This window comes from Pseudopodoces humilis, chromosome 2 (genome assembly GCF_049639895.1).
Source record: "Pseudopodoces humilis isolate 2021_Gansu_Grassland_sample_001 chromosome 2, ASM4963989v1, whole genome shotgun sequence".
NCBI lineage: Eukaryota > Metazoa > Chordata > Aves > Passeriformes > Paridae > Pseudopodoces > Pseudopodoces humilis.
The window spans coordinates 39,058,504-39,086,271 of NC_142201.1; the positions used below are offsets into that span (position 1 = coordinate 39,058,504).

Here is a 27,768-nt window from a genome sequence, read left to right on the forward strand (position 1 = left end):
GGCGGGGCCCCGCCGCCGCGCTTAAAGCCCGGCCGCCCCCGGCAGCTTCCTTCCCTCTTTCCCTGCCTTCCTCCTGACTTTCGGCTCTGAGCGCTCCAGCAGGACAGCGCCGGCGACATGGGTAGGTGTGGCGGTGTGGGCCGGGGCAGCCCCGAGCGGGTGGCGGTGCCCGGCCCGCGGGAGGGATGCCGGCCCGGGATGAGCATCCCTCCGGCCGCTCCCCTCCGCGCCGGGGGATCGTGCCCGGCTGGGAGCTGGAGTGCTGACACACTGCTCGGTGTCGGCCTGAGGAAGTCTCTACTCTCCCCCATCCTTCGGGGCAGCTCTCCCTCTGGCAATGCTCTATGCTGGTTTATACGACCCTGCCTTGAAACCCGAGTGAGAGCCGAGCGGTGGTGCCTCGGGCTCTGTAAGCTCTGTGAGCTGAGCCCCTGGCCGGTGAGGTTTATCCTACACTACGCTTTTAAGGCATGTGGAGCTTGAGAGCTGAGCACAAATTAAATGTGGTGTTCCTTGGAGGTGCTAAATAATGCTTTTTCATCGAGAGTATTTGCCTAGGGTTGACCTAGTGTTTTTTGACTACAAAGATACACAGCTGGAAGATTCAGATAAGGGCAGAATCCATTTACCTAATTAATCCTCAGGAATTTTCTAAACTGGAATGCTGAATAGTAGAGGTACAAAAGCAACTTTTTTGTGATGTATCTCTCCATTGTCTTTTGTTAGACCTTTGGTCCTGCAGTGTCTGAGTACATTGGTGTCTCTCATAGCAAGCAGTCTGTGGGCTGGGGAAACCTTGTCTCACACAGGGAAGGAACCTGAAATGCCCACCCTCCATCCCCCAAAAAAACCAACCCAAGAAAGTGCCATTGCATCTTCAGCAAGCTAATCTGTGTTCTGGGGACAAACAACCGTACTAATGAGCAGGCAGGACATGTCAGTGGTGCTGCCAGGGGTCTTGTTGGCTTGGGCAGACAACCAAGAAAATGGTGATAGCTCTGTGAAGAGAAAGAAATGGGATGCAGCTGTGTCTGCTCATTTAGTATCAGGCTTGCTGCTTTATGGGTTTGCTTGGATAGTTTCTGTGTGGGTGTATTTCTGGAATAGCAAGGTGTTGAAGCAGGGACTCCTGGAGGGGGATGTCCTGACAGTAGTGGCATCCTTGTGAAGGTGCTGTAGGGCTGCTCCAGGGAGCAGAGGCAGTAGGCTTGTCTGTGCCCCAAAGTCAGGTGTCAGGACTGTAGGCTTGCTCTGGAGCCAGAAACATCCTAGGTGACAGTGTGGGTGTGCACAGATTTATTGTGGCCACGGACAGGAAGCATTTCATCCAGGCAGGGTTGCATGGAGCAAGGCAATGTGCTCCCATCTTGTGTCACGGGCCTGTGAGCTGCAAGAGCTGCAGCATCCACTACATCTCTGTGTCTGCAGGGAAAGAACCACATTGGTGGGAAGGGCTTGGAGCTATAAGCCTGCCCCATCTGATCTGCAAGGCTGGGAAGGAGAGAATGGCCCATTGATAATTATTTAAACATGGTGCTGAAGCCAAGAACCGAGTGGCTGTTGACTTTCCTTTCTTTTTTTTTTTTAATTTATGAAATGTCTTAAGGGAATACAAAGTGCACAACTGTTTAGAGCTTTATATTGAAAAATGTGGAGCTCTTCAATATTTTGTGGTGAAAATGAGCAGTTCTGTAGGTCATTCTTTGTGGGGAAAGAATAAGAGGGACTGAAGGTTGCCCCAAAGAGGGATTGCTCCAACGTGCAGCTAGCAAACTTTAGATTTATCACTGAAAATGATGTAAAATGGTGCTTTGTAGGTCAAACCCTGAAGCTGCCTGACAGTGGAGACCTCAGTTTAGGTGCCTGTGTTGAAAGATTTGCTTTAATGCTATCTGGAGTTTCCCCAACCCTCTCTTTAAAACGAGAATAGAAGGGTAAAATCAAGATGTTTAGAAAGAATTGTGTCTCTTAAATATTGAAGTTGGACAATGTTGTCTGAAAAAAAATGCCTCTGTTGGTGTCTTCTGTGTAAGGTTTCTTGCAGAGGTGATACTTTTGCCATGAGGAAAGCGGAAAAAAACCCAAATCCAACTAACAACCAGATCCTAAATATTTTTTGCCCATGGCTTAGCTACGAGCCAGGAGTGAGCTGCCTAAACTGTTTTTCTCTGTACATATCATAAAAAACTGGCAGTGTGATACACATATGCTGGAAAGGCCAACGAGTGGAAATAACCAAGGAGAAGAAGGGCTATTGCTGACACTTTGATATCCTTCTGTGTGTGTGCTCATGTGGGTTGTGGAAGGGACATTACCGATAACTTTAATAACTCGTGTACCTGCATGTGCCTAGAACTGGGTGTGTTAGCACTTTCAGAATGTTGCTTGCTCTCTAGGAAAATATATTCTTGAATCACCTGCATAGTACTGCTGTCTCTGTTGTGAAGGTCCTTGTCCACAGCAGTGAAGGAAAGAATCGGAATAATGTGTTTTAGTGATTTCTGAAGATTACTTGACTTAGTATTGTTTCAAACAGTTGGTGTCAGCTGTTTTCATCTATGGTGAACTATGGACTAAACAATGATTTTCACAAACATGCTTTTCTTATAGAGATGTATTATGGGCTGTCTTGATTTACAAGCAGGGATTTCAAAGTTCACATCTTGTACTTGGTCTTATCTTAATGATAATGAGCTTGCTCATGTGATTTCATGGAAAATGTTGACATCCACTATGTGGGCACGGGGCCTTTATCTGACACAGTGAAAGCTCAGCCTTCAAGCCTGTCTCCTGAGCCGAGGAAGCCTTGCAGGGCTCTTCTTGGAGTGCTGCCAGGGGTAGAGGGCCTGCCAAGAGCAGCTGGAAGTGACTTCAGGGCAGCAAGCAGCTGTCTGTTCTTGCTGCCCTCAGTGGGACATCCCTGTGCTTCCACATCTTCCCAGGTTAATATTCAGGTTATGGGAATGCCTGCTGAAGAGGATCACTCTGTTGGGGCTGTATATTCAGTCCCCTATAAGTCCCTTTTCAGGACTTGACCTCCATCCCTGACAGGGCATCTCGAGTCTATTCTTTAATCCTGACTTACCTTTAAAGTAACATCCCCAAGGGTGAGTTATAACAGGATGCATCATCTGTGGGTGGCTGGTTTACCACCACCTTGAATGATGTATGGTGAGCAGCCATGGGATGGATGCTTTAACTCGTCAGTCCCTTTGAGCTTCTCCTGGGAGTGTATGAGTTTATGCACACTCTGAAAAACCAAAGGCTATCAAGGGAAGTTTTGCCTAAAAACTATGAAAAGTCTCCCTTTAATAAACTGAAAAATTTACTCACCCTAACCAGTACTGTGTTTATATTTCAATATGTATTGGAGTTAAACCTTTTTTGGATCTTCCATTGGTTTTAAGAGACTATTACTTATTAGTTGCCATTAACTTTTTTGTTTTTTCTGTCCACAGGTGGAAAAACTACCGGCAAGTCAGTAAGTATTGTTTTCCCTCATAAAAAGTTGCTCTACTGACTCTCTTTGGGTTACATTGTTTTGGTAATACTAGCAGTGTCCAAAATAAAAATCACCCTATAAACATACATTAAATGTATACAATAATGACTTACTGGTCAACGTGTGCAAAAGCAGCTTAGTAATTTATTAAATTCCAGCTAAGCATTAGTTTGCTTACCACCTTGATAAAATCTCTGAAGAGTCTCTGCTGACTGAGCAGACATTTGTAGGGAGGAGATTGGTCCCTGGAGCCCATCCTTCTTGTGTCTGTGTTATCATCCACTGCTCTTGAATCTTTGAACTGTGTAATGACATGTGTCTCAGCAACCCTACTTCTGCCTTTGCATTTCTTATCTTGCAAGGTTTTACTCCACAGACTTTTCCTCAGCAGAAAAAGTCAAAGCTGTGCAGAAGGATAGCGGCAACCCCAGGGCAGGGCAAGGTTACAGAAAGCATTATAAAACCTAACCTTCAGGTTACCTTTTTGGTGGTAGATCTATCTGGTGCTTCCTGACTAATGAGGGTAACAACAGAAAAGGTTTTGGTAGATGTGTGTATGGGCATATGAATACTGTAACAGAGGTCAGTACAGTGCAAAACAAAGACAAGTACACATCATGTATTAGCAAGGATTAATTGCATAGCCTCTTCTTGCTTGTAGCATCTTTGGAAAACAGAAGGAATGTCATCTGGGAAAGACCCAGTAGCTTTCCCTCGCATGTCCATGCTCAGCTCCAGCTGTGACATGCAGACTGCCTCCAGTTTGGGGGCAGCCACGAAAAACCCACCAGTGGCTGCTGTGCCAGTATGGGAATGCAGGACAGCTCCAGCAGGCACAGAAGCACTAGCGGCTCAAAACAAAAATCTAGCCTTGCTGGATTGTGACCTCCCCAGACCAGCAAGTAACACCCTCCTAAAGAGTAAGGTCTTGAGGAGGCTGATGGCAAAACATTGGAGAAGTTTGTGAGAACACCATATGGTCAAAAATAATTTAGTGAGGTTTTCTGGAAATTTTTCTTTTTTGGAAATTCAGGTGGAGATGAGTCCCACCAGTTCCTAGGCCAGGACTGCTCTGTCCTTCTTTTCATCTGTGTAGACGGGACAGACATGGGGAGGTCTTTGTTCTGCTTCAGGAACAGACATTCTCTACTCTCCATCTGGGCTATTCCCAAATACAAGTCACACTGGGTTACTGTTTCAGTAACTAACTTAATGTGTGCTGAACCAAAACTTCAGTGTGTGGCTCTCCATCCTATGACCATTTTCATAGCTTAGGGGAATGCAGTGTGGACAGGGCACAGAGCATTCTTCTGTGTGAACTCCAGCCCACCAACACCGGTGTCTAAGCTGGGAATAAGTTGTCCAAACTTCCTGCTGTCTTCAGCTGTAGGAAATGGGCAACTTCAAGTGAACTTTAGCAAATTTTGGGATACATGTGAATAGTCTTTCTCTGGAGACACCTCTTTCTGCCCATGGAGGATGTGGTAACTCAAGAGCAACAATTTTATATTTAGGATTCAAAATCTGTGTGCTCTAAAGCTAGAAGAGTCCCACCTGGCACTTGCCTCAGTTGAGATTGGGTTCTTCCTCTGCAGCCTGCTTATTAAACCACGGGTAGGAGATGCAGTATGTTCCTGGTTCTGCAAACAAAGGTCAACACTGCTCAGGTATCCTTATGACTGAGTCAGATCAGTCAGCAATGCTTCTGCCACTCTCTTATTTTCATCTCTTTTGCAGGATTCCCCAAAAAAGCCTGTTGTAGCACCCAAGTCTCCAAGTGTTGTGTTGTTTGTTGAGGCTTTGCTGGAGACACTGGCTCTCCAATTTGCTTGTGTCAGGCATGATTTCCCTCTCTAAGTTTTTTTCCTTTTGATCTGCAAAGTTAACTTCATCCTGTTTCACACAAAATAAAGATTAGTTTAATTCCTAAACTTTTGCAATCCAAACAATGTAATTTTTAAATTAAACTTGAGCATGGAAAAGAACTGTTTTGCCTCTGGAATGTTTGGAAATGTCTTTAAAATCTGATTTTTTGCTACTTGCAGGATTACACCCATAAAAAAAATATTAAAAGGGAGGATTATGTTTAAATTGCATCCCCATTAATTTTAATAGAAATTATATCATATATTCATCCACTCCATGAAGACAAGTAGGTGGTCAGAAGTTAAACTTCCAGCTCTAGTGAGCATATCAGATTTGCGCCTGATGTATGCTTTTTAACCATTGTCTCAATGGCAAGAACTGCATGGTGATGACCATGGACTGCTGCCAGTTGCAGCAGGTGAAGGCTCAGTGAATCTGGCAGCCAAAGCCATGCCATTTTAGGTTAGGAATAAAGTCCGTTCTATTATCAAGTCTGAAGAAATTAAGGAGTTTTCATCAAGCAGAGAATTTTTAAGAATAAGGAGTTTTCCTGAGAGATTTGCTTGAATGAAAAGTTTAAATGTTTATTTGTTTTAATTACAGGTGCTTAAAAATAGTCCCAAGCTTCTAACTGGTATGCTGCAGGGGTTTGGCACTGAGCGTTTTTGGTTGGCTTTGGGTTTTGTTTTTTTGTTTTTCCAAAAATATTGGCTTTTTGCATATTTTTAGATACCAATCAAGATTGCTGTAAGGGTGAAGTGCTGGAGACCTCAAATATGCATAGTGCAACACTTGAAGGTCATTTCTAGCATTGCTAAAGGTCTGTTGCTAAGGGCAAATGAGAAGTGTGCAGACCTCTGGGGACCAAGAGAGGAAAGTGAGAACTGAGTCTTGGTTCAGGTAAACTACTGTCATCCTGCAGAAGCCTGTGCAGCCTCTGGGCCCTGAGTACCTACCCACTCCCACTGACTCCATGTTGAGCTTGCTTAAGCTGTGGGTTGCAGTGAAGAGTGTTGGTCTGGGTTGCACAGCTCTCAGCTCACATTGTCTCTTGCCTCCAGGTGCTCTGCTTTGGCTTCCCTTTGAGCATTTTCTTCATTGTCATCAATGAGTTCTGCGAGCGGTTCTCCTACTATGGCATGAAAGGTATGTCCCTTGTCTACTTGTGCTGAGCAATATCCAGGCCTGACTTGGCTTTGTAACCTGTTGTTTTGTTGTTCTTCCTACAGCTGTACTCACTTTGTATTTCACCCGTTTCCTACTCTGGGGAGATAACTTTGCCACTGCCATCTACCATGCATTTGTTGCTCTGTGTTACTTGACGCCGATCCTTGGAGCAGTCATTGCAGACTCTTGGCTGGGAAAGTTCAAGTGAGTGCTTCCTCAGAAAGCAACCAAAGATCTTGAATGCTCACCTGAAATCAGTATTACTTAAACCATCACCTAAAACTACTGCTGTGAACAGCAGCTTCAGAGTTAGTGTTGACTACTCCAGGACAGTGGAGTTTTTTTATTTCACCAAAGCTTGAGGTTTTAATTGATTCAGCTCAAACTTGAAACTGCACTGTGAATTAACAAATGTTCCAGTTCTGTTAGCTGGTTAAGGGTGGTAACATGCTTTCTCAGCATGCTGCATGTTTTTCCTCTCACCTGGACAAAATTTAAGTGAATCAAAGAGTATTCACCAAGCTGTGAAAATAGATACTGGGGATTGTAATTACATAGGACAGTCTTTTATCTGTGGCAAGTGGCTGATGAAATAGTGAATTACTCTGTTATCTGGTGTTAACTGGGCCTTAGAATAAGTTTTGAAATATTATGTGATTTCAGAATTGACAGATCAGTGAGGGGTCTTACTGAGTAGCAATTCTTTCTCTAAATAATGTCTTCTGTATCTTTAGCTGCGGGCTAGCTGGCTGGGATATTACCACTGAAGTGGTTTGAGATGTAACCAGATTATTTCCAACAGCTTTATCTCCCTCTCCTTTCCTGATGCTTTGATTTTAAAAGTGTTTACTTTGCCTGAAACAAAGCACATTAAAGATTTTATGGAGGGTTATGAGTCATGAATGTAAGTGGACTTGCCAAAGGTCTCCCAGAGATTAGAGATGTGCTGTGCAGTCAGCTGCACTGTCTTCTTCCGCTGTAGGGACAGTCCCTGGGAGCCCAGGGCTGTGACCATTGCCCTGTGTGCTCTGTGCAGCTGCTCTCAGCAGTGCAAACTCACTGCAACTAGCTGGATGTCTTAACAGATTGCAGCCTAAATACATTGTGCATTCGCTTGTCTAGATGCTGGGGTTTATTTTTTAAAATTTATTTTGGCTTTTACTTGTTTTATCAAGATGAAACTTTGCAGACCTTGCATCTCTTCTCCTTTGGTTCTCCTTGGATATGCCAGTGCCACAACTGAAAGGCCCAGACCTTAAACAGGAGCTTGTTAAGATGGCTTAAACAAGAGAATGTTTTAGGATACACCATTAGGGTTTAACACCCAAAAATGCAGCAAGGAGACACAAGAAAGGCTTAAACAAGAAATTTTTAAAAATCCATGATGACAAGAGGAAGAGGAGGTTACCCAAACACTGTTAAGCACTCTGAAAGGAGAGACTCCAGTCTTCCACAGTCCATGTACTTTGTGCAATGTCTGTCAAGGAGCATGGTGGGACCTTCTCACATATCATTCTATGTGAATTTCTTGGGGAAAATAGTACAGAAATCACAGTTACTTTTTTAATTGTGTGCCAACAGTGCAGTGCCAATTATGCAAGTCTTTGCAGTGTGTTTATAAGACTCACAAATAAAACCCAGAAGTTTCTCTCCTGATCAGTTCAGGTTCAACTTCAATAGGGAAGTTTTTCCCAGGTTATCAGGTAATTAAAGTAACTCCACAGAAGCACTATTAAAAAAAACCCTATTAATCTGTGTCTATTAAATACCATTAAACAGCACCTCATTGCCCCACTTTATAGATTTTTTTTTTTTTTTACTCTGCTACAGGTGAGGGCAATTTTAAGTCAGAGAAACCTTGTTTTAAAGTGAGGGGAACTTGGTCAATGTGCCTCTTGTGTCAGGGTGCTGCTCCAAGCTTGCTTTGAGGATCTCTTGCCTATGTCCAATAGTTGGATTGTTCTAGGTCTTTGAGAATTGTCCTTCGTTGTTAGGCCTTGCTCTGGGTTTGGGACTACTCCTGGAAACAGGGTTTTTAAATAATTTCACAACATTGCATTGTGTTTCTTCTGATTTTCCTCCAAACTGGAGACCTCTGTCCGTGCCTATTGAACAGAGGCCCACCCAAGGACACAAGTGAACATGGGTTAAACTACAGCTGTATACTTAAGGTCCAACAAAGTCAAAATAGAACACATTTTTACTTACAGAAAAGAGGATTGGAGCCTAAAGCTGGGGTGGGGGGCACTGGTAATTATGCATACTGTCATCCTAGACACCTCCTGGCAGAGGAAGTCAGGCTGAAAGCTTGCAGCCTGCACTCTTTGCTGTTGCTCTCATTCAGATCCGAGCATAAAAATGTTGATACGCTTACAGCCAAGAGGGTGGTGGTATAGTGTTCTGGTTCACAAAGTATTTCAGGGGATTTTCTATGTTTGAAGCAGATTTTTGATTTTTCTTTTTTCTTTACCCCTGCAACAGAAATATAAAATAACAGTGAATGTTTAATGATACTTAAATCAGTGTAAATTTCATATTTCAGTGTTGCAGAGCAGTCCATTCAGCATATAAAAAATATGAAAATGCCATTCCTGAGTTGGTCATTAAAAAGGCAACCACTGATGATATTTATTTCCTGTGACCTGGTGATACCCATAGAATCCATTTGTTATCTTGACTTGCTACCTAAAGCAAGACTTAAAGGCTTTAAAGGCTACCTAGAGTAATAATAATAAAAAGAATAGAAATATTGTGCCAGTGGCGTGTGGCCAGATTTTTATAGTAGCTTCTGACACGTTCAGTTCATAAACTTGTATCTGTTATTTTTTTTTCATTACCAGGAATCCTTAAAGTAAGCAAAAGTCTGCATTAGCTGTGTAATTATCTGTGTATAATTGTGTTAGCATGTCTAAGGAAATGTATCTCCTCTCTTGACAACAGGACCATTCTCTACCTGTCCATTGTCTATGCGATTGGGCAGGTAGTGCTGTCTGTGGGCTCCATAAGTGACCTGACGGATCAGAACCAGGATGGCTCTCCTGATCATATAGCAGTGAATGTGTGAGTTACCTTGTACACGTTTATTTTTTTTTTTTCCCAGGCTGATGGAGGATGGGACAACTTAAATTTATGCTACTTGAATTTCAACTCTCTTTTGACCAGTCTATTATGTATGCTTTAAGAACTAACACATTTTTTTTTAATTTTTTTACTTTTCCCCCTTGTTCCAGTGCTCTGTCCATGATTGGCTTAATCCTTATTGCCCTCGGTACTGGTGGGATCAAACCTTGTGTGTCAGCATTTGGTGGAGATCAATTTGAAGATGATCAGGTAACAATGTCTTTCAGATTTTCAGTTATACAGATACTCTATCTGATGTTTGACTATTATTCTAATAAAATTGACTATTATTCTAATAATATACATGTTTAGACAGGTGCATTACTGCAGGGTTTTCCTGAGGAGCTGAAGAAGGAGCTAGTTAATTATTTGTCTTGAACTTTGAATCGGAGGTGCTGATTTTTTTATTCAGGCTCATCAATGTGGTTGTGGCTAAACCTTTCTAAACATCTTTCTGTTTTTACTGTAGGAAAAGCAAAGAAGTACCTTCTTCTCTCTTTTTTATTTGTCCATTAATGCTGGAAGTCTCTTATCTACTCTAGTCACTCCAACTATCAGAGGTAAGGTCACATGTTTGTTGACAATTGTTGAACACCAGAAAAGGAGGGTTGGATTGTAGTCCAGTTAGGTTTAATTTAAAGTTCTGTTCTCTGACACACTGGGGTTATCTAGCAAATAGTCTTCTGTGTATCATCTGTCTTCTCAGAGATGAGGTACTCTCAAAAACAAGCCAGTTGAAAACCACAATTGCCTTTAGGATCAGAAGAACTAGATCTGAAAAGACATGCTGGAAGTAGCAGTTTGCATGCCTAATGCACGTTTTAATTCCACAAAGGTACAAATGTGTCACTTCTTCCAATACTTTTAAAACTATCACACTAGAAAGAATTGTATTGCTTCCTGAGAAAGGAAGGGAGAGAGAGCCTTCTTCTCTGGAAGGGTGCCCATGCTATGTACAGAATAATCTATGCATGTAGGAATATATTAATCTATGTAAAAAAGTAAATAATTTTTCACATTGTTAAATGAGAAAGTTTTGTTCTCTTTTGCTTGTAAAGATTAGCATGATCCTAAACAAAACCCAGCAATTTGCTAACCTATATGTAAATGGATTTCTGTGGCAAGCTTGCACAGATGGTGCTTTGTGGAGGCATTTGCCAGCAGTTTCAGAAGGCTGCTTTAGTCAAAAGCAAGGAAACAGCATGTGAATTCTGGAATAACCCAAAACACTGGGCTGAACTTCTGGCCTTTGGATTTCTTGACTGGAAAAGACTCTGTAGAAGAGTTTTAGATGTTTGTTTAATGAAAAATTCTACCCTTTCCCAAAACAGGAAGTAGAGACGCATAAGGTGCAGCATGTGGTTTACTTCCGTGCTGATTCAGGGTGAAAAATACCTTGGGGAAAAAAATGACAAATTGAGGTGAGGGAAGTGATAAACTGTTATATCCTGTAGAGGTTAAACAAAAGACAAACACAACTAAATCAAGACATTAATTATCTGCAAGCTAACATTATTTTCCAAACAATACTCTTTAATATTCCTCTTAGAAGAAGTATGGTAAAGAATGTAGTAATTTTGTTTAGTCTTTTATTTTATACTGCAAGTAGCTATGTTTGTACTCAGAGCATCCCTTAAGGATGTGTGCCTTAAAGTCAATAGAGTCAAATCTATGACTAACACCAAGAAGGGGAGGGGGCTGGTGACTGGGATTTTTTTTCAACAAGCTGGACCTACATTACTAGAATCTTTACGAACTTGGCCCAAAACTTCTGTAATCTAGTTCCTTTCTCACTAAAGACATGTTTTTGACCCTTCTAGTGTAATTCTTCATGTCTCAGTGTAAAACTAGATGCAAATTTCCTGTGAGAATATCCTGAGAGGCATTAGACTGTTTGGGCTGGAGAAGGAAAAGGGGACATATATATTATCAAAGGATAAAAATACCTGATGAGAAAGTGTGAAGAGGACAGAGTTAGGCTTTCCTCAGTGGTATCCAGTGTCAGATCAAGAGACAATGGACACAAACTGAAACACAGGCTCCCTCTGAACATCAGGAAACACTTTTTCACTCTGAGGGTGACCAAGAAATGGAACAGGTTGCCCAGAGAAGTTGTGGAGTCTCCATCTGTGGAGACACTCAAAAGCCATCTGGACACAGTCCTAGACAGCTGCTTCCAAGTAGCCCTAGCTGAGCAGAGCATTGGGCTGGATGATTCCCCTGAGGTCCCTTCCAACTCAAACCCTTCTGTGACACATAATTCCCCTTTCCTATAATAAAAGATAAGTTGGATACTGATCCTCCACTCCAAGGATGTCAGCAGACAGGTTTGTTGTTCTCCCGTGAGTTAACAGTGAATGCAAAGAACAGAAACCATGTGGAAAACATCAGCAGTGCTGACTGGGACTTTTATTTGATGCTACTTTTTATTTCAGCTTCAGAGTGTGGCATTCATACCAAACAGGAATGTTACCCACTCGCTTTTGGAGTCCCTGCTATCCTCATGGCTGTTGCCTTGGGTAGGTGAATCTCTTGCCATCCTGTTGCCTCGGTAATTAGATGATAACCATCTCAGAATAATGAAAATGTGATAGAAACCTCCAGGTATTAACGTCTACTACCTGATCATTTCTGCAATTTTTGACTTAAATTTTTTTCTTGGGTGGGAGGTGGGTGGGATTAATCCAAAGTACACACTTTTACAGAAGAGATTGATTTACAAGGAGTGTCAGATGGGGCTGGGGTGAGGTATGATTATATCTTTGAATTCTGTACATTATGTAAATTACTGCCTATATTTCTTGGATTACTGGTGTGTACAAATAGATCTTTTGAATGTGGGGTAAGAATTCTCAGAAAATATGTGTTTTGGACAGTATCTCTAGTCCAGGATTATAAACTGTATGAGGTAATTGTCCCTGCACTGGAGAAATCCCATACTTGATATGTCAGTACTTCCCAAGCACTTGCATTGTTGACCAAGAAACAGGGGGTGACATTAGGTATTACAATATCCCTCATGGTCCTTGTCCTTTGAGCCCACCTGGCTACCAGGGAGCCTTGCCCATGAGCCCAGCCCAGGTTGGATGGGGGCTGTGGGGTTTTCCTGTGTCCTGCCCTGCATGTGGGATGATGAGGCTGAGCAATGTGCCTGGGCCTGGGAGCAGAGGACACCTTGGCGAGTCCTGCAGTTCAGGCAGAGCCTGCATGATGTGAGCTGTAGCATCCTGAACTCCTGAAACGAAGCCCCTACAGCAAGGCCAGAGTCAAGGTCCTAAATTGCCTTTCTTTTGACCACCCCTCACTCAACCTAACCTCCCAATGAGCACTTACTGTAAGAGTTTCCAGATTTAGTTTTTTGTCTTGAATAGAAGCAGTCTGATGGTATCGATTTGATTGTTCTTACAGTATGATAGCATGTGAATAGAAAGTTGTGTTGCTTCTTAGGAGCCTTATTCCCACCCTGATTAACTCCTTGACTTAGTTTCCATACCAAATTATTTGCCACTATTTTAATTTAATCCTGAGTTGCTTTTGGTTTCTGTTTGCATATTGTAGTTGTGTTCATAATTGGAAGCAAAATGTACAAGAAAGTTAAACCACAAGGAAATATAATGCTTGAAGTTTCCAAATGTGTTGGAGTAAGTACTGCTTACATTCCCCAAACCCCTGGCAGCAATTCTTAAAACTGTTCTGTAAACGTGCCTAAATCAGAAATCTGTCTTAATATGAGGGAAGTTTCTAAGTATTTTACTTTATTACAGAAGGCTTCTTACTGACACCTCCAGATTTCAACTGTCTTTATATGCATATCTTGATTTTTATGTGGATTTATACAGAATCTATATAGAAACAAAATAAGGTATCTGTGTTATATAAAAGCTTATCCCAATTTTTGGGAATCATTCCTTCCGCATTTGTGCACCTTTATGCAGAAAGAGACGAGCATGCCTTAAGCTGAGTCAAGAGCAGAGCTACTAGTACATTTTATCAACAAAACCTTATTACTAATTAAAAGAATGTTATTTACAATGCAGAGGTTTATTGATCCCCACTGTGTTAAGGAAGTTCAGGGAGCTGCACATCAGTGTGATCCTGCAAGGGAAGGAGTGGAATCCACATGAATCACACAGCATGTCCCAACGTTGAAGTGCCTCAACTTAGAGATAATATTTATTCATGTACGAGTTTCTTCATTCTCCATTGTAATTTGGCATTGGCCAAACGCCAGGCACCCATGAGAGTAGTTTGCTTAGCTTTTTTGGGTACAGTTGGGCAAAGGAGAGGGAAAAAGATCAATGAAGGGCTCATGACTTGAGACAAGGACTGGGAAAAAAATCCACTCCAAGGCCAAAACCAGTTCAAATCTATAGGTATAAAATAAATTTACTATCAACAGAGTCAGAGGAGGACAACAGGAAGCAAAGATAAGCTTATAAAACCCATTTTTTTGCCCCCCAGCCCCTCTCTCCTTCTCTGTGGCAGTGCAGGAGGACTTGGTCATTTTATCATTTGAGATCTTTTTCTGTTCCCTTAGAGAGGGGTCTTTTTTCTGCTATGCTGTGGCGTCCCTCCCACAGGCAAACAGTCATCCCAAAATTGTTGTGGCATGGGTTGCTCATTCACGGGGTGCAGTCTTTTAAGGACAGGCTGTTCTAGTTTGGAATCAAGGGCTCTCTCTTTCTATCTCTGGGAGCCAGGGGCCCTCTCTCTCTCTTTTCAGGTCTCCCACTAGACCTCAGTTTTCTCTAACATTCACCCGCTCTGGCATAAGCACTTTCCCCATGGGCTGTGAGTGGATCTCTGCATCCCCTGTGGATTTCAGTTTGCTTTACCATAGTCCTCACCATGGCTTGCAGGGGAATCTTGGCTCCAATGCTTGAAGCACTTCCTCCTCCTCTTTCTTCTCCACTGACCTTGGTGTTGCCATGTTGTTTCACCTCCTGCCCTCACTTCTGTCTCTTCTCTGACTAGAAGAAAAATGTTCCTTGTGGTACCATTGTCAACAAGTTCCAGTAATTCAAAGATTGTTGCAGGATCCTGCAGCACAGAGAAGTTGATCTCATCTAGGTTCTGCTTTGGGAAATCACTTGTTATGCTTCTGCTCTGGCCAGGAGGTCCTGCCACTATTGTGCACGTACTGGCAGCTGCCATGGCGCTGGTGCTATTTAATGTCTCTTCGTGTGGGGTGCTGGGAAGGAGAAGCTGCTGCCACCTCCCCTCCCTTTTTTGCTCTCAGCATTGTTAGTTAGGGGCAGTAAGGCAGGGGCCACGCCGAGCTAGTGTATTGCTGCGGGCAGCACCGACATGGCACCTCGCCACCTCTGAGGAAAACAACTGTATGTGCACTGTTTTGATTTTCTCATTAAATATATCATCACAGAGGTGTTACCAGCCTCTCAAATTGGGCCAGCAGCGTGTCCATCTTTAGAGCCATCAGAGATTGGATCTGCCAGATATGGTGGAAGCTGTGGCACTCCCCCATTACCAAAAAATCAGGCTGTGCCAAATGAACACATCCCTATGGATCTGCCAGCTTTATACAGCTCAGCCTATTGCCTGTCTTGTAAGCACTGTCAAAACAAAATCTTTGCAGCTGACTTTGGCCATTGCTTAAAGTGCTGCTCCTAAGGCCCAGCTTGTGCATATTATTCCATGCAGAGAATCTTAGGAGTTCTTTGGGACCATATTTGTGTATATTCAGTGTCAAGGTGTGAGACATATCCACAAGATGGAGCTTCTCATAGTAAAATGTACTTCCACGGCCATTCAGCTCTGCAAGCCTATGCATATGACCCTACTCTATTTACTGTTGTACATAAGTCTGAAGAAGGCAGCTTCCAGCTCCTCACAGCAATCCACATTGGGAGAGACTGCTCTGAGGTGTTTGGTCCGTCTAACCCCAAGTGCATGCTCTTCTGGATATGCAGTGTGAGGCCTTAAAAACAACGTTCCCCTAGATGATAGGAGTGGTTAACCAAAGTCAGGTCACCTTTAGTGCCCTCTGAACACGAGAAGCCAGGATCATCTTCTCTAATGACAAAACAATTTATTACATTTCAAATGTTTGTAGCACCATTAAACATAATTCTGTCTCTCCTCAGTTTGCCATTAAAAACAGGTTTCGGCATCGCAGCAAGGAGTTCCCCAAGAGAGAGCACTGGCTGGACTGGGCAAGTGAGAAGTATGATGTAAGTACTGGGGGACCCTCCTGTGCCGTGACATCCCCTGACCCTCAGCTTCTTTCTGTCTGCTCTGATCCACTGCCTCATGCACTGGGCAAATAGTTTTGGGCTTTTCCATCATTCAGTAGCTGATCTGGCCAAACCTCAGTGCTCTTCTGACATTGCAGATTATCTCCTCAGCTGCTGTGGGAGAAAGCAGAGCTGTGTGACTCAGTGCTCTGTGTAATAATCATAGCCTTTCAAGGGAAATGAAAAAAAGACTTTCCCTTGCCAAACAAATACAAACATTTACGATTTTTTGTTAGGAAAATAGCAAGTATTATCTTTCCTTCTCTACTTCCTATATCTCATGGCTGCAGAGGGGAAAGGGGGAATGATGCTGCCTGTAATGGTTAATGCACAGGGCCATAATACTTGTCTTGGAATGAAGTATCAGAATTGTGCTTTGGAATTTCAGTTTAAGTGGGTAAACACTGCATCCCCTCCAGCCTCAGTACAATTTCTTACCATGACTCTCAAAACCTTGTATCCCATAGTTCCCAACTCATCCCTTGCCTTCTATCCACTCTGGCCTGTTGCCAATGGCAGCACAAACCTTCGCCTGTCACCTTTATTTTCCTTTTGCCTGTATGCTATGTTTGTATGTGAAATTCCTCAGTTGCCTGTCATTCAAATGTCCCCTTCCTAGAAAAATAACATGGCAATTAGTGATGAATCCCGTGTTGCCATCAGTATACATGCAAAGAGGCCCAAGTCTCTCTGGTATCAGTCACCTTTAACCAGCAGCCCTTCCCACGCACACGAGCAGACTTTGTACTATTTTAACAGAGATCATCAGATGTACCTACAACATGCAAGCTTTAATGTGTGGGTAAACATTACATGACGGGTCCTTGTCTGTTGCTGTGATGATAGCAGCAGTCTGAAACTGTCTCCTTTTTTTCCCCCTTCCTTTTTTAAACCAATTCCTCTTGTGTGATTTTTATTTTCTGCAGAAACGACTGATTGCTCAGACAAAGATGGTATTGAGGGTGCTTTTCCTTTACATCCCTCTCCCCATGTTCTGGGCAGTTTTTGACCAGCAGGTAAATAGAAATTGTTTGGCTTGGTAATTGCAGTTGTACCATGTGTGTCTACATACTCTGAAGTCACCAGACATAAAAGGTGCCTGTGGGAGTGTGGAGAAAAACAAATTCTTTATCCTGGTTTTATTGCGAAAGGGTAGTCACTGAGTCATGTCAGTACAAGCCAGGAGAAATCTCAGTTTATCTGCGTATAGCCAGGACAGATTCAGTGACTGAAGCCTCTCCAAATCTTGTATCAGCATAGGACTTGGGGGATGGATGACACCATAATTTAAAGCTTTCTTAGTGCTAATGTTCCTTCAATTGTCAGTTGTCAGATGAAATTTAGGGTCCTAGTGTAAATGAGCTGGAGAACCAGGGTTTAAATGATCTGGGTGCCAGTTTGCTTAATCACTCACACCTTGTTGTAACTACCTCACACATTCAAGCAGAAGTATAGGCCTGCAATTCCCATTCACTTAGTGACTGGGTGCTCAAGACTCACAAAAGCAGCGTTCATAGTTAAGCACTGAAGTATGAATTATAGGAAGATGCTTGAGAGAACCAGGGGTTGAAAGTCTTATCCAAGTCAGATGGTAGGAAGTTTGGACCAGACTCCCTGTATCCTAGTGCTTTAGTCCAGTGCCTGTGAGCTCTAGCTGTCAATGTGACCTGTGACACTTAGGCAGCTCTGCTATGAAATTCAGAGCTCAATACACATTCCATGGGTAATATCTCTGACAGTGCCTTGTCGTGGGTGGCTGAAGATGCAACAGCAGCCTTCTTGTCTCATGCTGGGCTCAGGCCTAAAGTCTGCCCCACTTATCCCAGCTACAGGCAGGTTTTTGGGGCTGAAGGCTCCAGGCAGGTCAAGGCTGTGTGAAGGAAGGATGGATGAGTGGGATGTGTGGGCTGTTTGGGCTCAGGCCAGCAGCACAGGGGCCCTGGGGGTGGCTTCTGTGCCCAGCACACGGCAGTGCCCCACACAGCATGGCCCTGCCCTCTCTCCAGCTGATTTCTGCATCTAAGTTATTGTCTGCTGTATTTTACAATAAAAGTAAATGAAGTGGAATGGGCCATGAGGCTCACTTTGTTCAAAGGTTTACATTGCAGAGTACTCCCATAGCAAGTTAGATTTACTTTTTGTTATATTGCATGCCTTTCCAACCCTACACTTACGAAAACAATTCATAAGGAGCTTTAGAACATTGGTTTACTGTGACAACTAATTTTTCTTCTCTTATTTAGGGGTCAAGATGGACACTGCAAGCCGCAGTAATGAACGGGGATTTTGTAGGTTACTTTTTATTATTTTTTTTCTTAATTAACACTTTTCAGGCCCATTTATTTGGTGTCACAATATTAAAAACGGTTTCTTTTTTTTCTTCACCAGGGTTTTCAAATTCAACCAGACCAAATGCAGGTACATTAATTTTCTATCTACCAATTTCAAGTACTTCTGAAAGATTATATACATATTGCCCTTTACTTAAAAAAAACACTTTGAAAAAGACTTAACTTTTTTCTCATGTTTATCTTCCCTAGATTGTGAATCCAATCCTGATTGTTATAATGGTCCCAGTTGTAGATTCTTTGGTTTATCCTTTAATCAAGAAATGCAAGCTGAATTTTACGTAAGTTTATGTCATTATCTGACTTCAACAGAGGCTCATTTTAGTGGTTTCTTTAACTGGCTCTTCCAGCCCTTATGTAACAAGAGCAAGCATTCAGCTAAGGATGAAATAGAAGTGTATTTTAAATGGTTTAATATTTTAAAGAAATTAAAATATAAAAAACACATAATACTGCAAATGGTATGTAGAAGCACCACAGATTGGTAGAGGAGAATCTGATAGAAGAGAAACAATGTTTTTCAGTTAAGGACAAAATCTTTTGATTTCAGGAGAGATTATCTTGGTTGTTTTCCATATTGCCTATGTCTACCCCCTCTCCTTCTTGAAGAATAAGAGGTAGAAATGCAACTTAGATCCTTAGCATTTGTCATGTTTTGGGCTTAAAAGCAACTGAGACACAAGACGTCTCCCCTTCAGTCTCAGTTAGGAGTCTGGCTCTCACTGGATCCTTCTAGGTGGAGCTTTGGGGGTCATTTCACATTGTTTTTCAATGTTGGTAATGAAATGGCTAGCAGTTGCAAGAGTGCTTGGAGAGGCAGAATAGAATACAGTTCTTAAAACAATTTTCGGAGAGCTAAGGTGCAATACTGTATTTGCAAGCTAAGGTGCAATACTGTACTGTGTTTTTCTGTAGAGCTGTGAAAAATCTAGGGTGTGTGCTGTGCTGGAAACATTGTCATTCATTTGTGGATATTCTACACTGGATAAATGATGCCACAAATGACATATATCTATTTAAATACCTATCTATCTAAATCTATCCTTACAGCTTAACTGCATGCTAGTAGATGTCTACTAATTCAACAAATTTCCCTGATGGCTTTTGTTCAATCTTATTTAAGCATAGCAATATGAAGACAAGTTGTTACTCTTTTTTTAAAGGCATATCTTCTTATCTCTTTCTTGTTTTACAGCTAACAACTGTATTGGATTGAGTTTTTTCTTCCTGCAAAAACAGATTTTTTTTTTTCAGGAACCTAATAATCATGGTCAGACAATGTTTGAGCCCAGCAGATGCAGAGTAACAGGTTATTAAGATGCTGCAGGAAAGATGTATTTCCTGATAATGTAACTATGAATTGAGAGGTACCCAGCTTAGTAGAACACTTTCTGTAATAATATCAGCCCTTCAAATGGTGATAATGTGCTGGTTTGGCCATTTGAGTCTCCCAGAGTGGAAAGAAAAAACAAGCAGCTGAAGCTTTGAATTGGCACTTCTTTTAAATCTCACATGTCTTTTGTTGTAACAGGGCCCTGAAGAAGATGACTGTGGGGATGTTCCTTGCCTCTATGGCTTTTGTTGCTTCTGCCCTTGTGCAAGTTCAAATTGATGTAAGTTCAGCCACGTGTGAGTATTTACTATTAATATTTAGCTGTTAATTCAGGAAAAATAAAGGTGTGTTTAAGGGAAAAATGAACCAAGACTCCTAAATTTGGAGCCAATCATATAAGCATAGATAAGTAGAGGGAGGGGAAATATACTGCAGTACTGTGGTTAGTGTAGTAAAATTATCTAGCAACAAACACCATCCTGCAAAACATCACATGGCAGTTAATACAAATCATTCATTAAAAACAACCTCAGTCTTTAAACTGAGACTAAAAGCAGAAAACCAGATGCTTGCCCTACCAGAGGGCTGCTTTGTATGTTCAACCTCTTATGATATTTAGAATGGAGGTAAAGTGTGACAGTCTGGGAAGTGTCATCACAGCAGGAGCAAAGATGACACTTGTTGAAAGAAGAATTTGTCTCCCCTAACCTTCCTTGCCCCAAAAGGAGGTGCCATGCCTGAACAAGATGAAGCTTTCCCCTGTAGCTGGGATATTGGCAACACCTCTGGGTGGCGATCCATTGCATCCCAAGATCTGAACAGCTATCTAGAGGTGTCTGTTGTGGATGAGAGACTTCTTTCCTAAGGCAACTTGTGAGACTAGTAAGAAAAACTGATTCAAGTTTCACCTTTCAGACAATCACAGATCAGCAGGCAAATACTAATCTTCAACATGAAATAATAAAGATAACAGTAATTATAATTTTTTTTCCAGGTGACCTAGGGGACTGATTTTACTTTTTTTTGTCTGTCCTGTAGAAAACCTATCCAGTTTTCCCTGCAGCTGGGCAAACTCAAATCAAATTAATAAATCTGGGTGCAGTTGCAGCAACAGTTCAGTTCCAGCCTCAACTTCAGAATGTGACTATAGCACCTAATGAGGCAGTAAGTAAAGGCAGATATGAAATCTTAAATAATTTAAATTAATTAAGCTAAAAAAAAATCTTATAGTGCAAGTCAGTGTGACTCTTAAGTAATGGTTCAAAATTGATTATTTTCTAGGACTTCTTTACTCTAATAATTTTAATGATTTCTTTTTGTATTGTGGAATGAATTGTTACTGAAAACACAGTGACTGAAGAAATGGTAACTATGTCGATATTTGAAGTATTACTACTTTGTTTTGACAAGAGTAGGTTTTTTTCCAAGAAACTTTCATAAACTTAACAATGACATGGAACTAGTTGAAAATTTCACTCTTGTTAAAAAGGTTCCATTACCTAAAAGCAACCCCTTCCTTCAGGAAATGTACAGCTCAAGCGAGTTGCTGCTATTACTGTGAGGGATGACTTACCCAAACAAGGAGCTCCTTCTGTGGCTACATCACACATTAGGCTTCAGATTTTGCTGCCAAAGAACTTTTTCAGGTTCTAATACAGCAGAGCATTGCTAGTTCTATTGACAGCAAAATGTGGTGGCTCTGATGGATGTTTTTGATAAAAGGTCTTAGAAAGTGTGTTTTCTGATAGCCTGCAGTTCTGTTTCCCTTTAAGAGGAGAGATCCTATTCCAACCTCCTCCAAATTTCCTCACATGGAAACAGAGCTGCAAGGAGAAGATAAAGGCACCCAAACTTTATAATGATAGGGAATTGATGTGACCATGGTACATACCTGAAAATGAAAGGTATAGAATGCTCTATTCCCTATTATTGACACTTTATCATCCAGATGTGGATTATAAAGTGCTTTTGATAATCCTATAAAATAAAGGGCCTATTTTAGTGTAGCACCAATATGCTTATTATTGTTTTAAGTATTTTATGTTGATTAAAACATGTCACTTCTGCTTTTTGGAAAATACTGCATCGCATCTTAATGCTAGTTCTACCTCTGTGGCTAAATAGAATTTTACTTGGTGGTTATGGTAAGATTTATCTGGAGCAAGAAATAGGAAAATCCAACCGCTATTCCATAATGCTTGTAGGAAGCTCATGTAACTTTAAAGCTTATGTAACAAATTAAATTAATAAAAATTAATGATTAAATGGAATTAACGCTTGATTTAGAAAATGGATTGAAAATTAAAGTTAGGAGATGTTCATGATCTCTGGTACTTCAGAAGTAACATGTAAACTTCTGACCCTCTCAAGGGCCCATAACATTCTCTCAAAAGTCTAAACAAATATGCAGTTACACAGAAATCCATGGCAATTTGTCTTTGTAGACTGGCTACTTGACATTTGAGACTTCTAAGCTGCAATCATTACATATAAATTCTTCAACTCTAAATAAAACTGAGCCTTTGGAGCTGCTAAAGGAAGAACGCTACACACTGGCATTTAAATGGGGTCCAACAGACATCAATTCTAATTTGGTAAGTCTGCTTATTTCTTAAGATATAAATCAATGTTTTGACAACTATCTGTGTGGAGCATGTGAGGATAAGAGGACAAACTATGGATAGCTTTTCTCCTTTATCTTGTTTTCTGTCTTTCCTTGTCTCTGCTGTACCTGTAAGACTAGTGTGCTGCAGCGATGTACCAGGATGTTCTTTGAAAAAAATTACCAATTTATTATGTACCTTGACAACTACCCTTTCACCAAGACTTAGATGTTTGGTCATACAGTGTTTTCTAGTAGACGTGTGTGCTAGTAGGATCCTAAAGAGGAAAGTCTGGAGTCCTGCTCTGAAGCCTCTGTTAATTCCCACTGCTGTGTAACAGTGCATATTTAAGCTGTTCTCTGATGACAATAACATATTTTGATAATGAGCTCTTCCACCAGATACACGACAACGTCAAGTCAAAACCAGCAAAAGGAAAAAGTCTCGTCAGGTACAGTTTTTCTTGTCTAAATTTTGACAGTAGTGTGACTCTCTTTTCAGTCTGTCTTTGGGTGGACTCTTCTTGTTGAAGTGTAGGTTTCTATACTGTAGGAACTCGCTTCTTGCTGGACACATCCCTTGATGTTTTAGGGGATGGGATAACTTCTGAGTCATGATTTACTGAAGTTATCTTGCACACCTGCTTTGGGTAAAATTTAGCTAAAATTGGAAGTGTATGCTTCATTCCAGTGCCTAGATTTTTTTTTATTGGACAAATAGCATGGATTACATATCTATGCCTCCTTTTAAATCTTGGATAAGAGGCATCCTCCTACTTCTCCCCTCTCTGCTTTTCTTCTACATCTCCCACTTGCAGATGCATTACCCACTGGATGTAGTAGCAGCTCACTTTTGATATTCTGCTAAGGCAGTGGGCTGATGGAGGTCTAACTGGCTTTTTGTATTTCCTACGTTTCTAGGAGATTTAGAATTTTTTCCAAAATGTTAATTGATTAAAAAAAAAGGCATTAAATGGGGAGACTTGATACTTGTACTGCCAATATATAATTAAAAGTAAAGCCTGTATTTTTTGTCTTACGCATGTTTTGTGTCATATTTAATCACTCTTCCATTTTAAAGGTTCATAAACAATTTAAATATTGCTGTCAATATTTCTATGGATAACACAGATTTTGGAGAACTGGATCCTCTTTCTGTCAGTAATTACAGTGAAGTTTCAAAACCAGACTGGTAAGCACTTTCCTTTATCCTAATTTAATCTCCTAGACATACTTGTCCTTGGGAAAAGAGCACGGAGCTTTTTAAAAATATCTAATACACACAATTGACTGCACCTATGCTCTGAAGTGTCGGTTTGGGTATTTTCTTTTTCAGGTTATATAACATTAGTACTTCAGCGCCTGGGATCCACTGTGAAGTTCTTTCAAAGAAATTTGGATATGGTGGTGTCTATACCATTTCAGTTGATAATGTGAGTTGCCACTTTTTAGATGGAGAATATAGAATTTCTTTCCATGTTGATACTTTAATTTAAAAAAACACTTTTAGAATTATTCCTCTCATCTTTAATCCTTTTATTTCCTCTTGTTTTTAAGTATATTTGGTAAAATTCTGGTATCTTAAACAGGACATAAAGCTGTTGTTAACTATAAGAATAATGATGGTTATGATAATAACATAATGCAAGAATTCATGATCACCAGTAATGGCCTTAAATCTTTAGCCCTGTTAGACACTACAGATTTGCTTGAAGTCTGCTGTAAAAAAGCTATACTTTATAACCAGGTATTCAGTGCTTCATATGCAATATTTGTTATTTACACTGAACTTTCTCTATGACTATAGAACTGCTTAGAATGCCTTAACTGTGCACACTCATTATTATTATTCCTAACATGGTATTTGAATTTCCAGTGTGTTAAAAACAAACTTAGCATAAATTACTTTGAAGATGTGGCACCAAATACAGTCCATATGGCTTGGCAGATCCCTCAGTATTTTCTTCTTACATGCGCAGAAGTACTGTTCTCTGTCAGTGGGCTGGAGTTTTCATACTCACAGGTAGGTATTCTTCTTGTTGTGCTCAGAATCTTGGTGCAAGTTAAGATCTTCCATGATGTATTGCTGTTTAAGCAGTGGTTTTGTGCTGCTGTTTTGAGCAGCTATGTCCCTCACAGCTCCTAGAAGGCTTGTATAGGCTGATGCAAGTTGGCCCTGTTTCACTAGGATTTGGTGTTTTCCATTAAGCTCTGCTGAATTATATAATTTGAAGACTTGACTGCCAGTCCTCAAATTTCCTTCTCATATGTGACTTTCCACTGAAAATGAGTGCAACAGTTCTGTTACGGTAAAACCGAACTGGAGAGCTCTCAAATATAAAATGAGGAAGTACTGGCACTTTATCTCCACACCAGTTTACTCCATAGAGCCTTTTTGTTAGCCTTTTATTAGTGTGTAGTTATACACTTTTAATTCCTTTGTCTTCTGACTCCAGTTTATTAGCTGTGTGTATTTCTTAATTCAGAATCTAGAAACTGCAGTGATGGAAATGTTGTGAGGTGTGGTTTGCTAGGTGATGCACTCAATTTCTTCATGTCATGTGTGCCACGTGTTCCTGAGGTGTAAAATATGCCTGTTAGTTACTGTTAGTGTGTATAAAATAAAAGGTGTTATAGTTAGTGTGCTAGTGGTTTCTCGCTCCTCAAAGCCTTCTCCAGACCTGTTTAGCTCTCTAGCAATTTTTGATGTCAAAAAATAAATATACAAAAAGCCCCAGTCACCACCAAAACCACCAAACCATGAAATCTTCTTCCCTGCAGAGAAAAACAGTAAGGTGAAGAATGCAGTAAATGCATCAGAAAATGAGTGACACCACCAAAACTCAAATGTCTGTCTCTACAGGCCCCGTCTAACATGAAGTCAGTGCTGCAGGCAGGATGGCTGCTGACTGTGGCTGTTGGTAACATAATTGTCCTGATTGTGACTGGGGCATCCACAATCAAAGAGCAGGTAAGCATGCCTGTAGTAGGTGTGCTCTTATGGTAGGTACGCTGTGAGAAAGCAGTTGTAATCCGGGGGGAACCGTGGCAGGTAATACAAACAGGTTTTCAGCAAAGGTTTCTACTTTTCTGTTGTTTGCCATCCTTAACTCTTGCTGACAGGCTCCTTTTCTTGCAAGCAGCAGTTTCTAGCATCTCTGCAGTAAATTTCTTCTCTTGGCGTAGAAAGTCTGTGAAGTTTCAAGCTGAAATTCTGCATGAATGGAATTAAAACCTACCAAAGTTCTGTTAATTGCTTCACCTGCACACCACAGCCTTGTCGTACCCCTTCTGACTCCCTTGGTTTCAAACCTTATTCTTTGGGGCATAGAAACTGTGGCTGTCCTGGTGAAGAACAGTTCTGCAAGACTTTCTATTTATTAGTGGTGCTCCATAGGGAATTAAAATGGCTTTGTGAGAGAAGGAGGAGCTTTTCTCTGAAATAGCTCTGGTAGTCCCCTGTTTCAACTAAATTAAATCAGAAAGAGCATGAAACAGATGTTGAGACTTCTCAGGTAGAGTTTCTGGTCTTGATCTCTGCCCACATTTGTGGTCACTAGATCAGCAGTAAAAATCTCTAAGTGGAAGCAGAATCAGTGCTAGCCTGGTTTAGAGTGAGATTATCTGACCAAAAGGAAGGGGCTGAGTTTCCTTCTCAGTCTTTCATGCAATTCCCATTTCTTCTGGGAAAAGGAGATTGCAGAATTTTTCAGCATTCACAGAATTTTTGTCTTTTCAGTATAGAGAGGAATGCTGAAAGAGCTTTAATTCTGAGTTGCTTTAATATGCATTATATGCTTAATTAATTCTTAGTCCTTTAAGCCCTATGATACCTGTTGTGTATACCAAATTTCTTATTCTAAGTTTACTTCCTGAAAATACTAAAATGGTGTAATACTCTTGACAAATGAATATTGGTGGGTAAATTCTGCTTTTTCTTTTTTTTTTTTTACAGTGGGCAGAGTATGTGCTGTTCGCTGCCCTGCTGTTGGTAGTTTGCATCATTTTTGCTATTATGGCTTCTTTTTATACCTATATTGATCCGAATGAGATTGAAGCCCAGCTCAGTGAGGAAGAAAAGGAAAAAGAGAAGAAGGATCAAGATGACAATGAAAAGGCAGCAGAAGCTGATTCTCGAATGTAAACGCTGTATCCAAGGAGTGTTTGTAAATCATGGAAATCCCATTGACTCTCTTGCAGTCAGATGAGTCAGGGTATCAGTCATAACACTTCTGGATTACGTGTCTTGTGGGAGACATTAAGCAAAACTGTTTTAACTTAAAGTGCAGCCTCACTAGGGAAGCAATAGGAAAATATTAGTTTCTCTTGTACTGAATGTGATATCCTCAAGAAACTCCAGCAGAATTTGCACTCTAAATGTACCTCAATCATAAATATTATAGCATTAGAATATTGAAGTTAGACTTGGAACTATTGGACCCTTTGAGAAGATGTATTTTTATACTGTATTTCAATTTTATATCGTGAAAGAAACAAGACTTGTCAAGAAACAGCAATCGAAGCCAAGCTCTTTGCATGATCTCTCTAGCATCACTGTTACTTGAAAGCAGCAGGTCACATGTGCCTTAAATTCTTTTGTCCTTCCTTAGAGATAATGGGAGCAAAGCTCTGGCAAGTGATCAGATTAAAATATTGTCTGTGTTCTAAGTAACCTGGATGTGCACTGTAATATAATGCCTTATCTGCCTGTTCACTAACCATTTAACTCCTGTTATGTCTTTAATTAATATTAGAAGTGTCCACTCAGGTAAACTGATAATGGCAAATGACCTTTGGAACAAGCAAGAGCAATAAAACCTGTGTTATAATAAAATAAGGAAAGTGTTTTAAGAATATGACTTACAGTTTCTTGTTAACAAAACTCACTACCACCTCCCTGCTGCCTCTCTCTACATGCTCCATTACTTAAGGCTAATGGGTCAGTGCTGGTCTTCTCTATCTTAATATACCATAGTGTTTATCAAATTTATGCTAGGGGAGACCAAATTCTGCTGCTTAGCTACTACTCCTGTAGTTCTGTGCTCCATGTTATGGAGTGCCAGTGGTCTGCATGTTGCTTTGGTAATTCTCATTCTTTAAGGTCTACATCCTACACTTTTTCCAGCAGCTTGGACTCACTGGCCCCTCCCTTAACTTGGCCAGACTTTCAGCTGCTTTCATACCTGTCTTCCAATACTCTTATCCTATTTTACAGCAATTCCATTTTGGTATTTGCAAGTGCTGACACAGACATCCATATTCAAGCGATGGGTGCTCTGCTCGCACTGCAGGTACATGGGCCCCTGTGCTCCTTGTTCCCCCTGGAGTTGCTGGCACCTGGGTCTTCATGTGCACAGAGAACAGAGTCCCCCCACCCAAGAAGACAGTTTCAAATGGAGTTTGAAAAGGCAAGTCCAAGGTGCTCTTTGCTTGTGTTAGAAATAGCCCTGTTACCCCATAGTCAGAAATCCCCTCTTGGTCTTCAGGTCATCTGGGGAGAGCCTTTCCCATGGATTTGTGATATTGCATGTCCCCCAGCCAATGGAACTGAGGGTCTACTGTAACAGCCACAGGCA

General features: G+C 41.1%; 1 protein-coding gene across 3 annotated transcripts; it reads left to right on the plus strand.

Moving 5' to 3' along the window:
• Positions 1–27,046, plus strand: SLC15A1 (solute carrier family 15 member 1). 3 transcript variants are annotated; one of them, XM_088051209.1, is made up of 24 exons: positions 64–121; positions 3,459–3,481; positions 6,098–6,268; positions 6,430–6,514; positions 6,598–6,739; positions 9,476–9,595; positions 9,766–9,865; positions 10,125–10,215; positions 12,091–12,174; positions 13,214–13,296; positions 15,760–15,846; positions 16,836–16,925; positions 18,153–18,197; positions 18,298–18,327; positions 18,450–18,538; positions 19,789–19,870; positions 20,629–20,754; positions 22,035–22,184; positions 22,595–22,644; positions 23,274–23,384; positions 23,529–23,625; positions 24,069–24,215; positions 25,056–25,163; positions 26,148–27,046. In XM_088051209.1, the coding sequence occupies exons 4-24, from the start codon at positions 6,508–6,510 to the stop codon at positions 26,334–26,336; spliced, it is 2,028 nt and encodes a 675-aa protein (XP_087907335.1). In that variant the 5' UTR covers positions 64–121; positions 3,459–3,481; positions 6,098–6,268; positions 6,430–6,507; the 3' UTR covers positions 26,337–27,046. The 3 variants fall into 3 exon arrangements, with proteins under 3 accessions (XP_014118806.1, XP_087907335.1, XP_087907337.1); XM_014263331.2 differs by lacking the exon at positions 6,098–6,268 and having other exon boundaries at positions 1–121; XM_088051211.1 differs by lacking the exons at positions 64–121; positions 3,459–3,481 and adding an exon at positions 5,102–5,169.
• Positions 27,047–27,768: the final 722 nt, after the last annotated feature.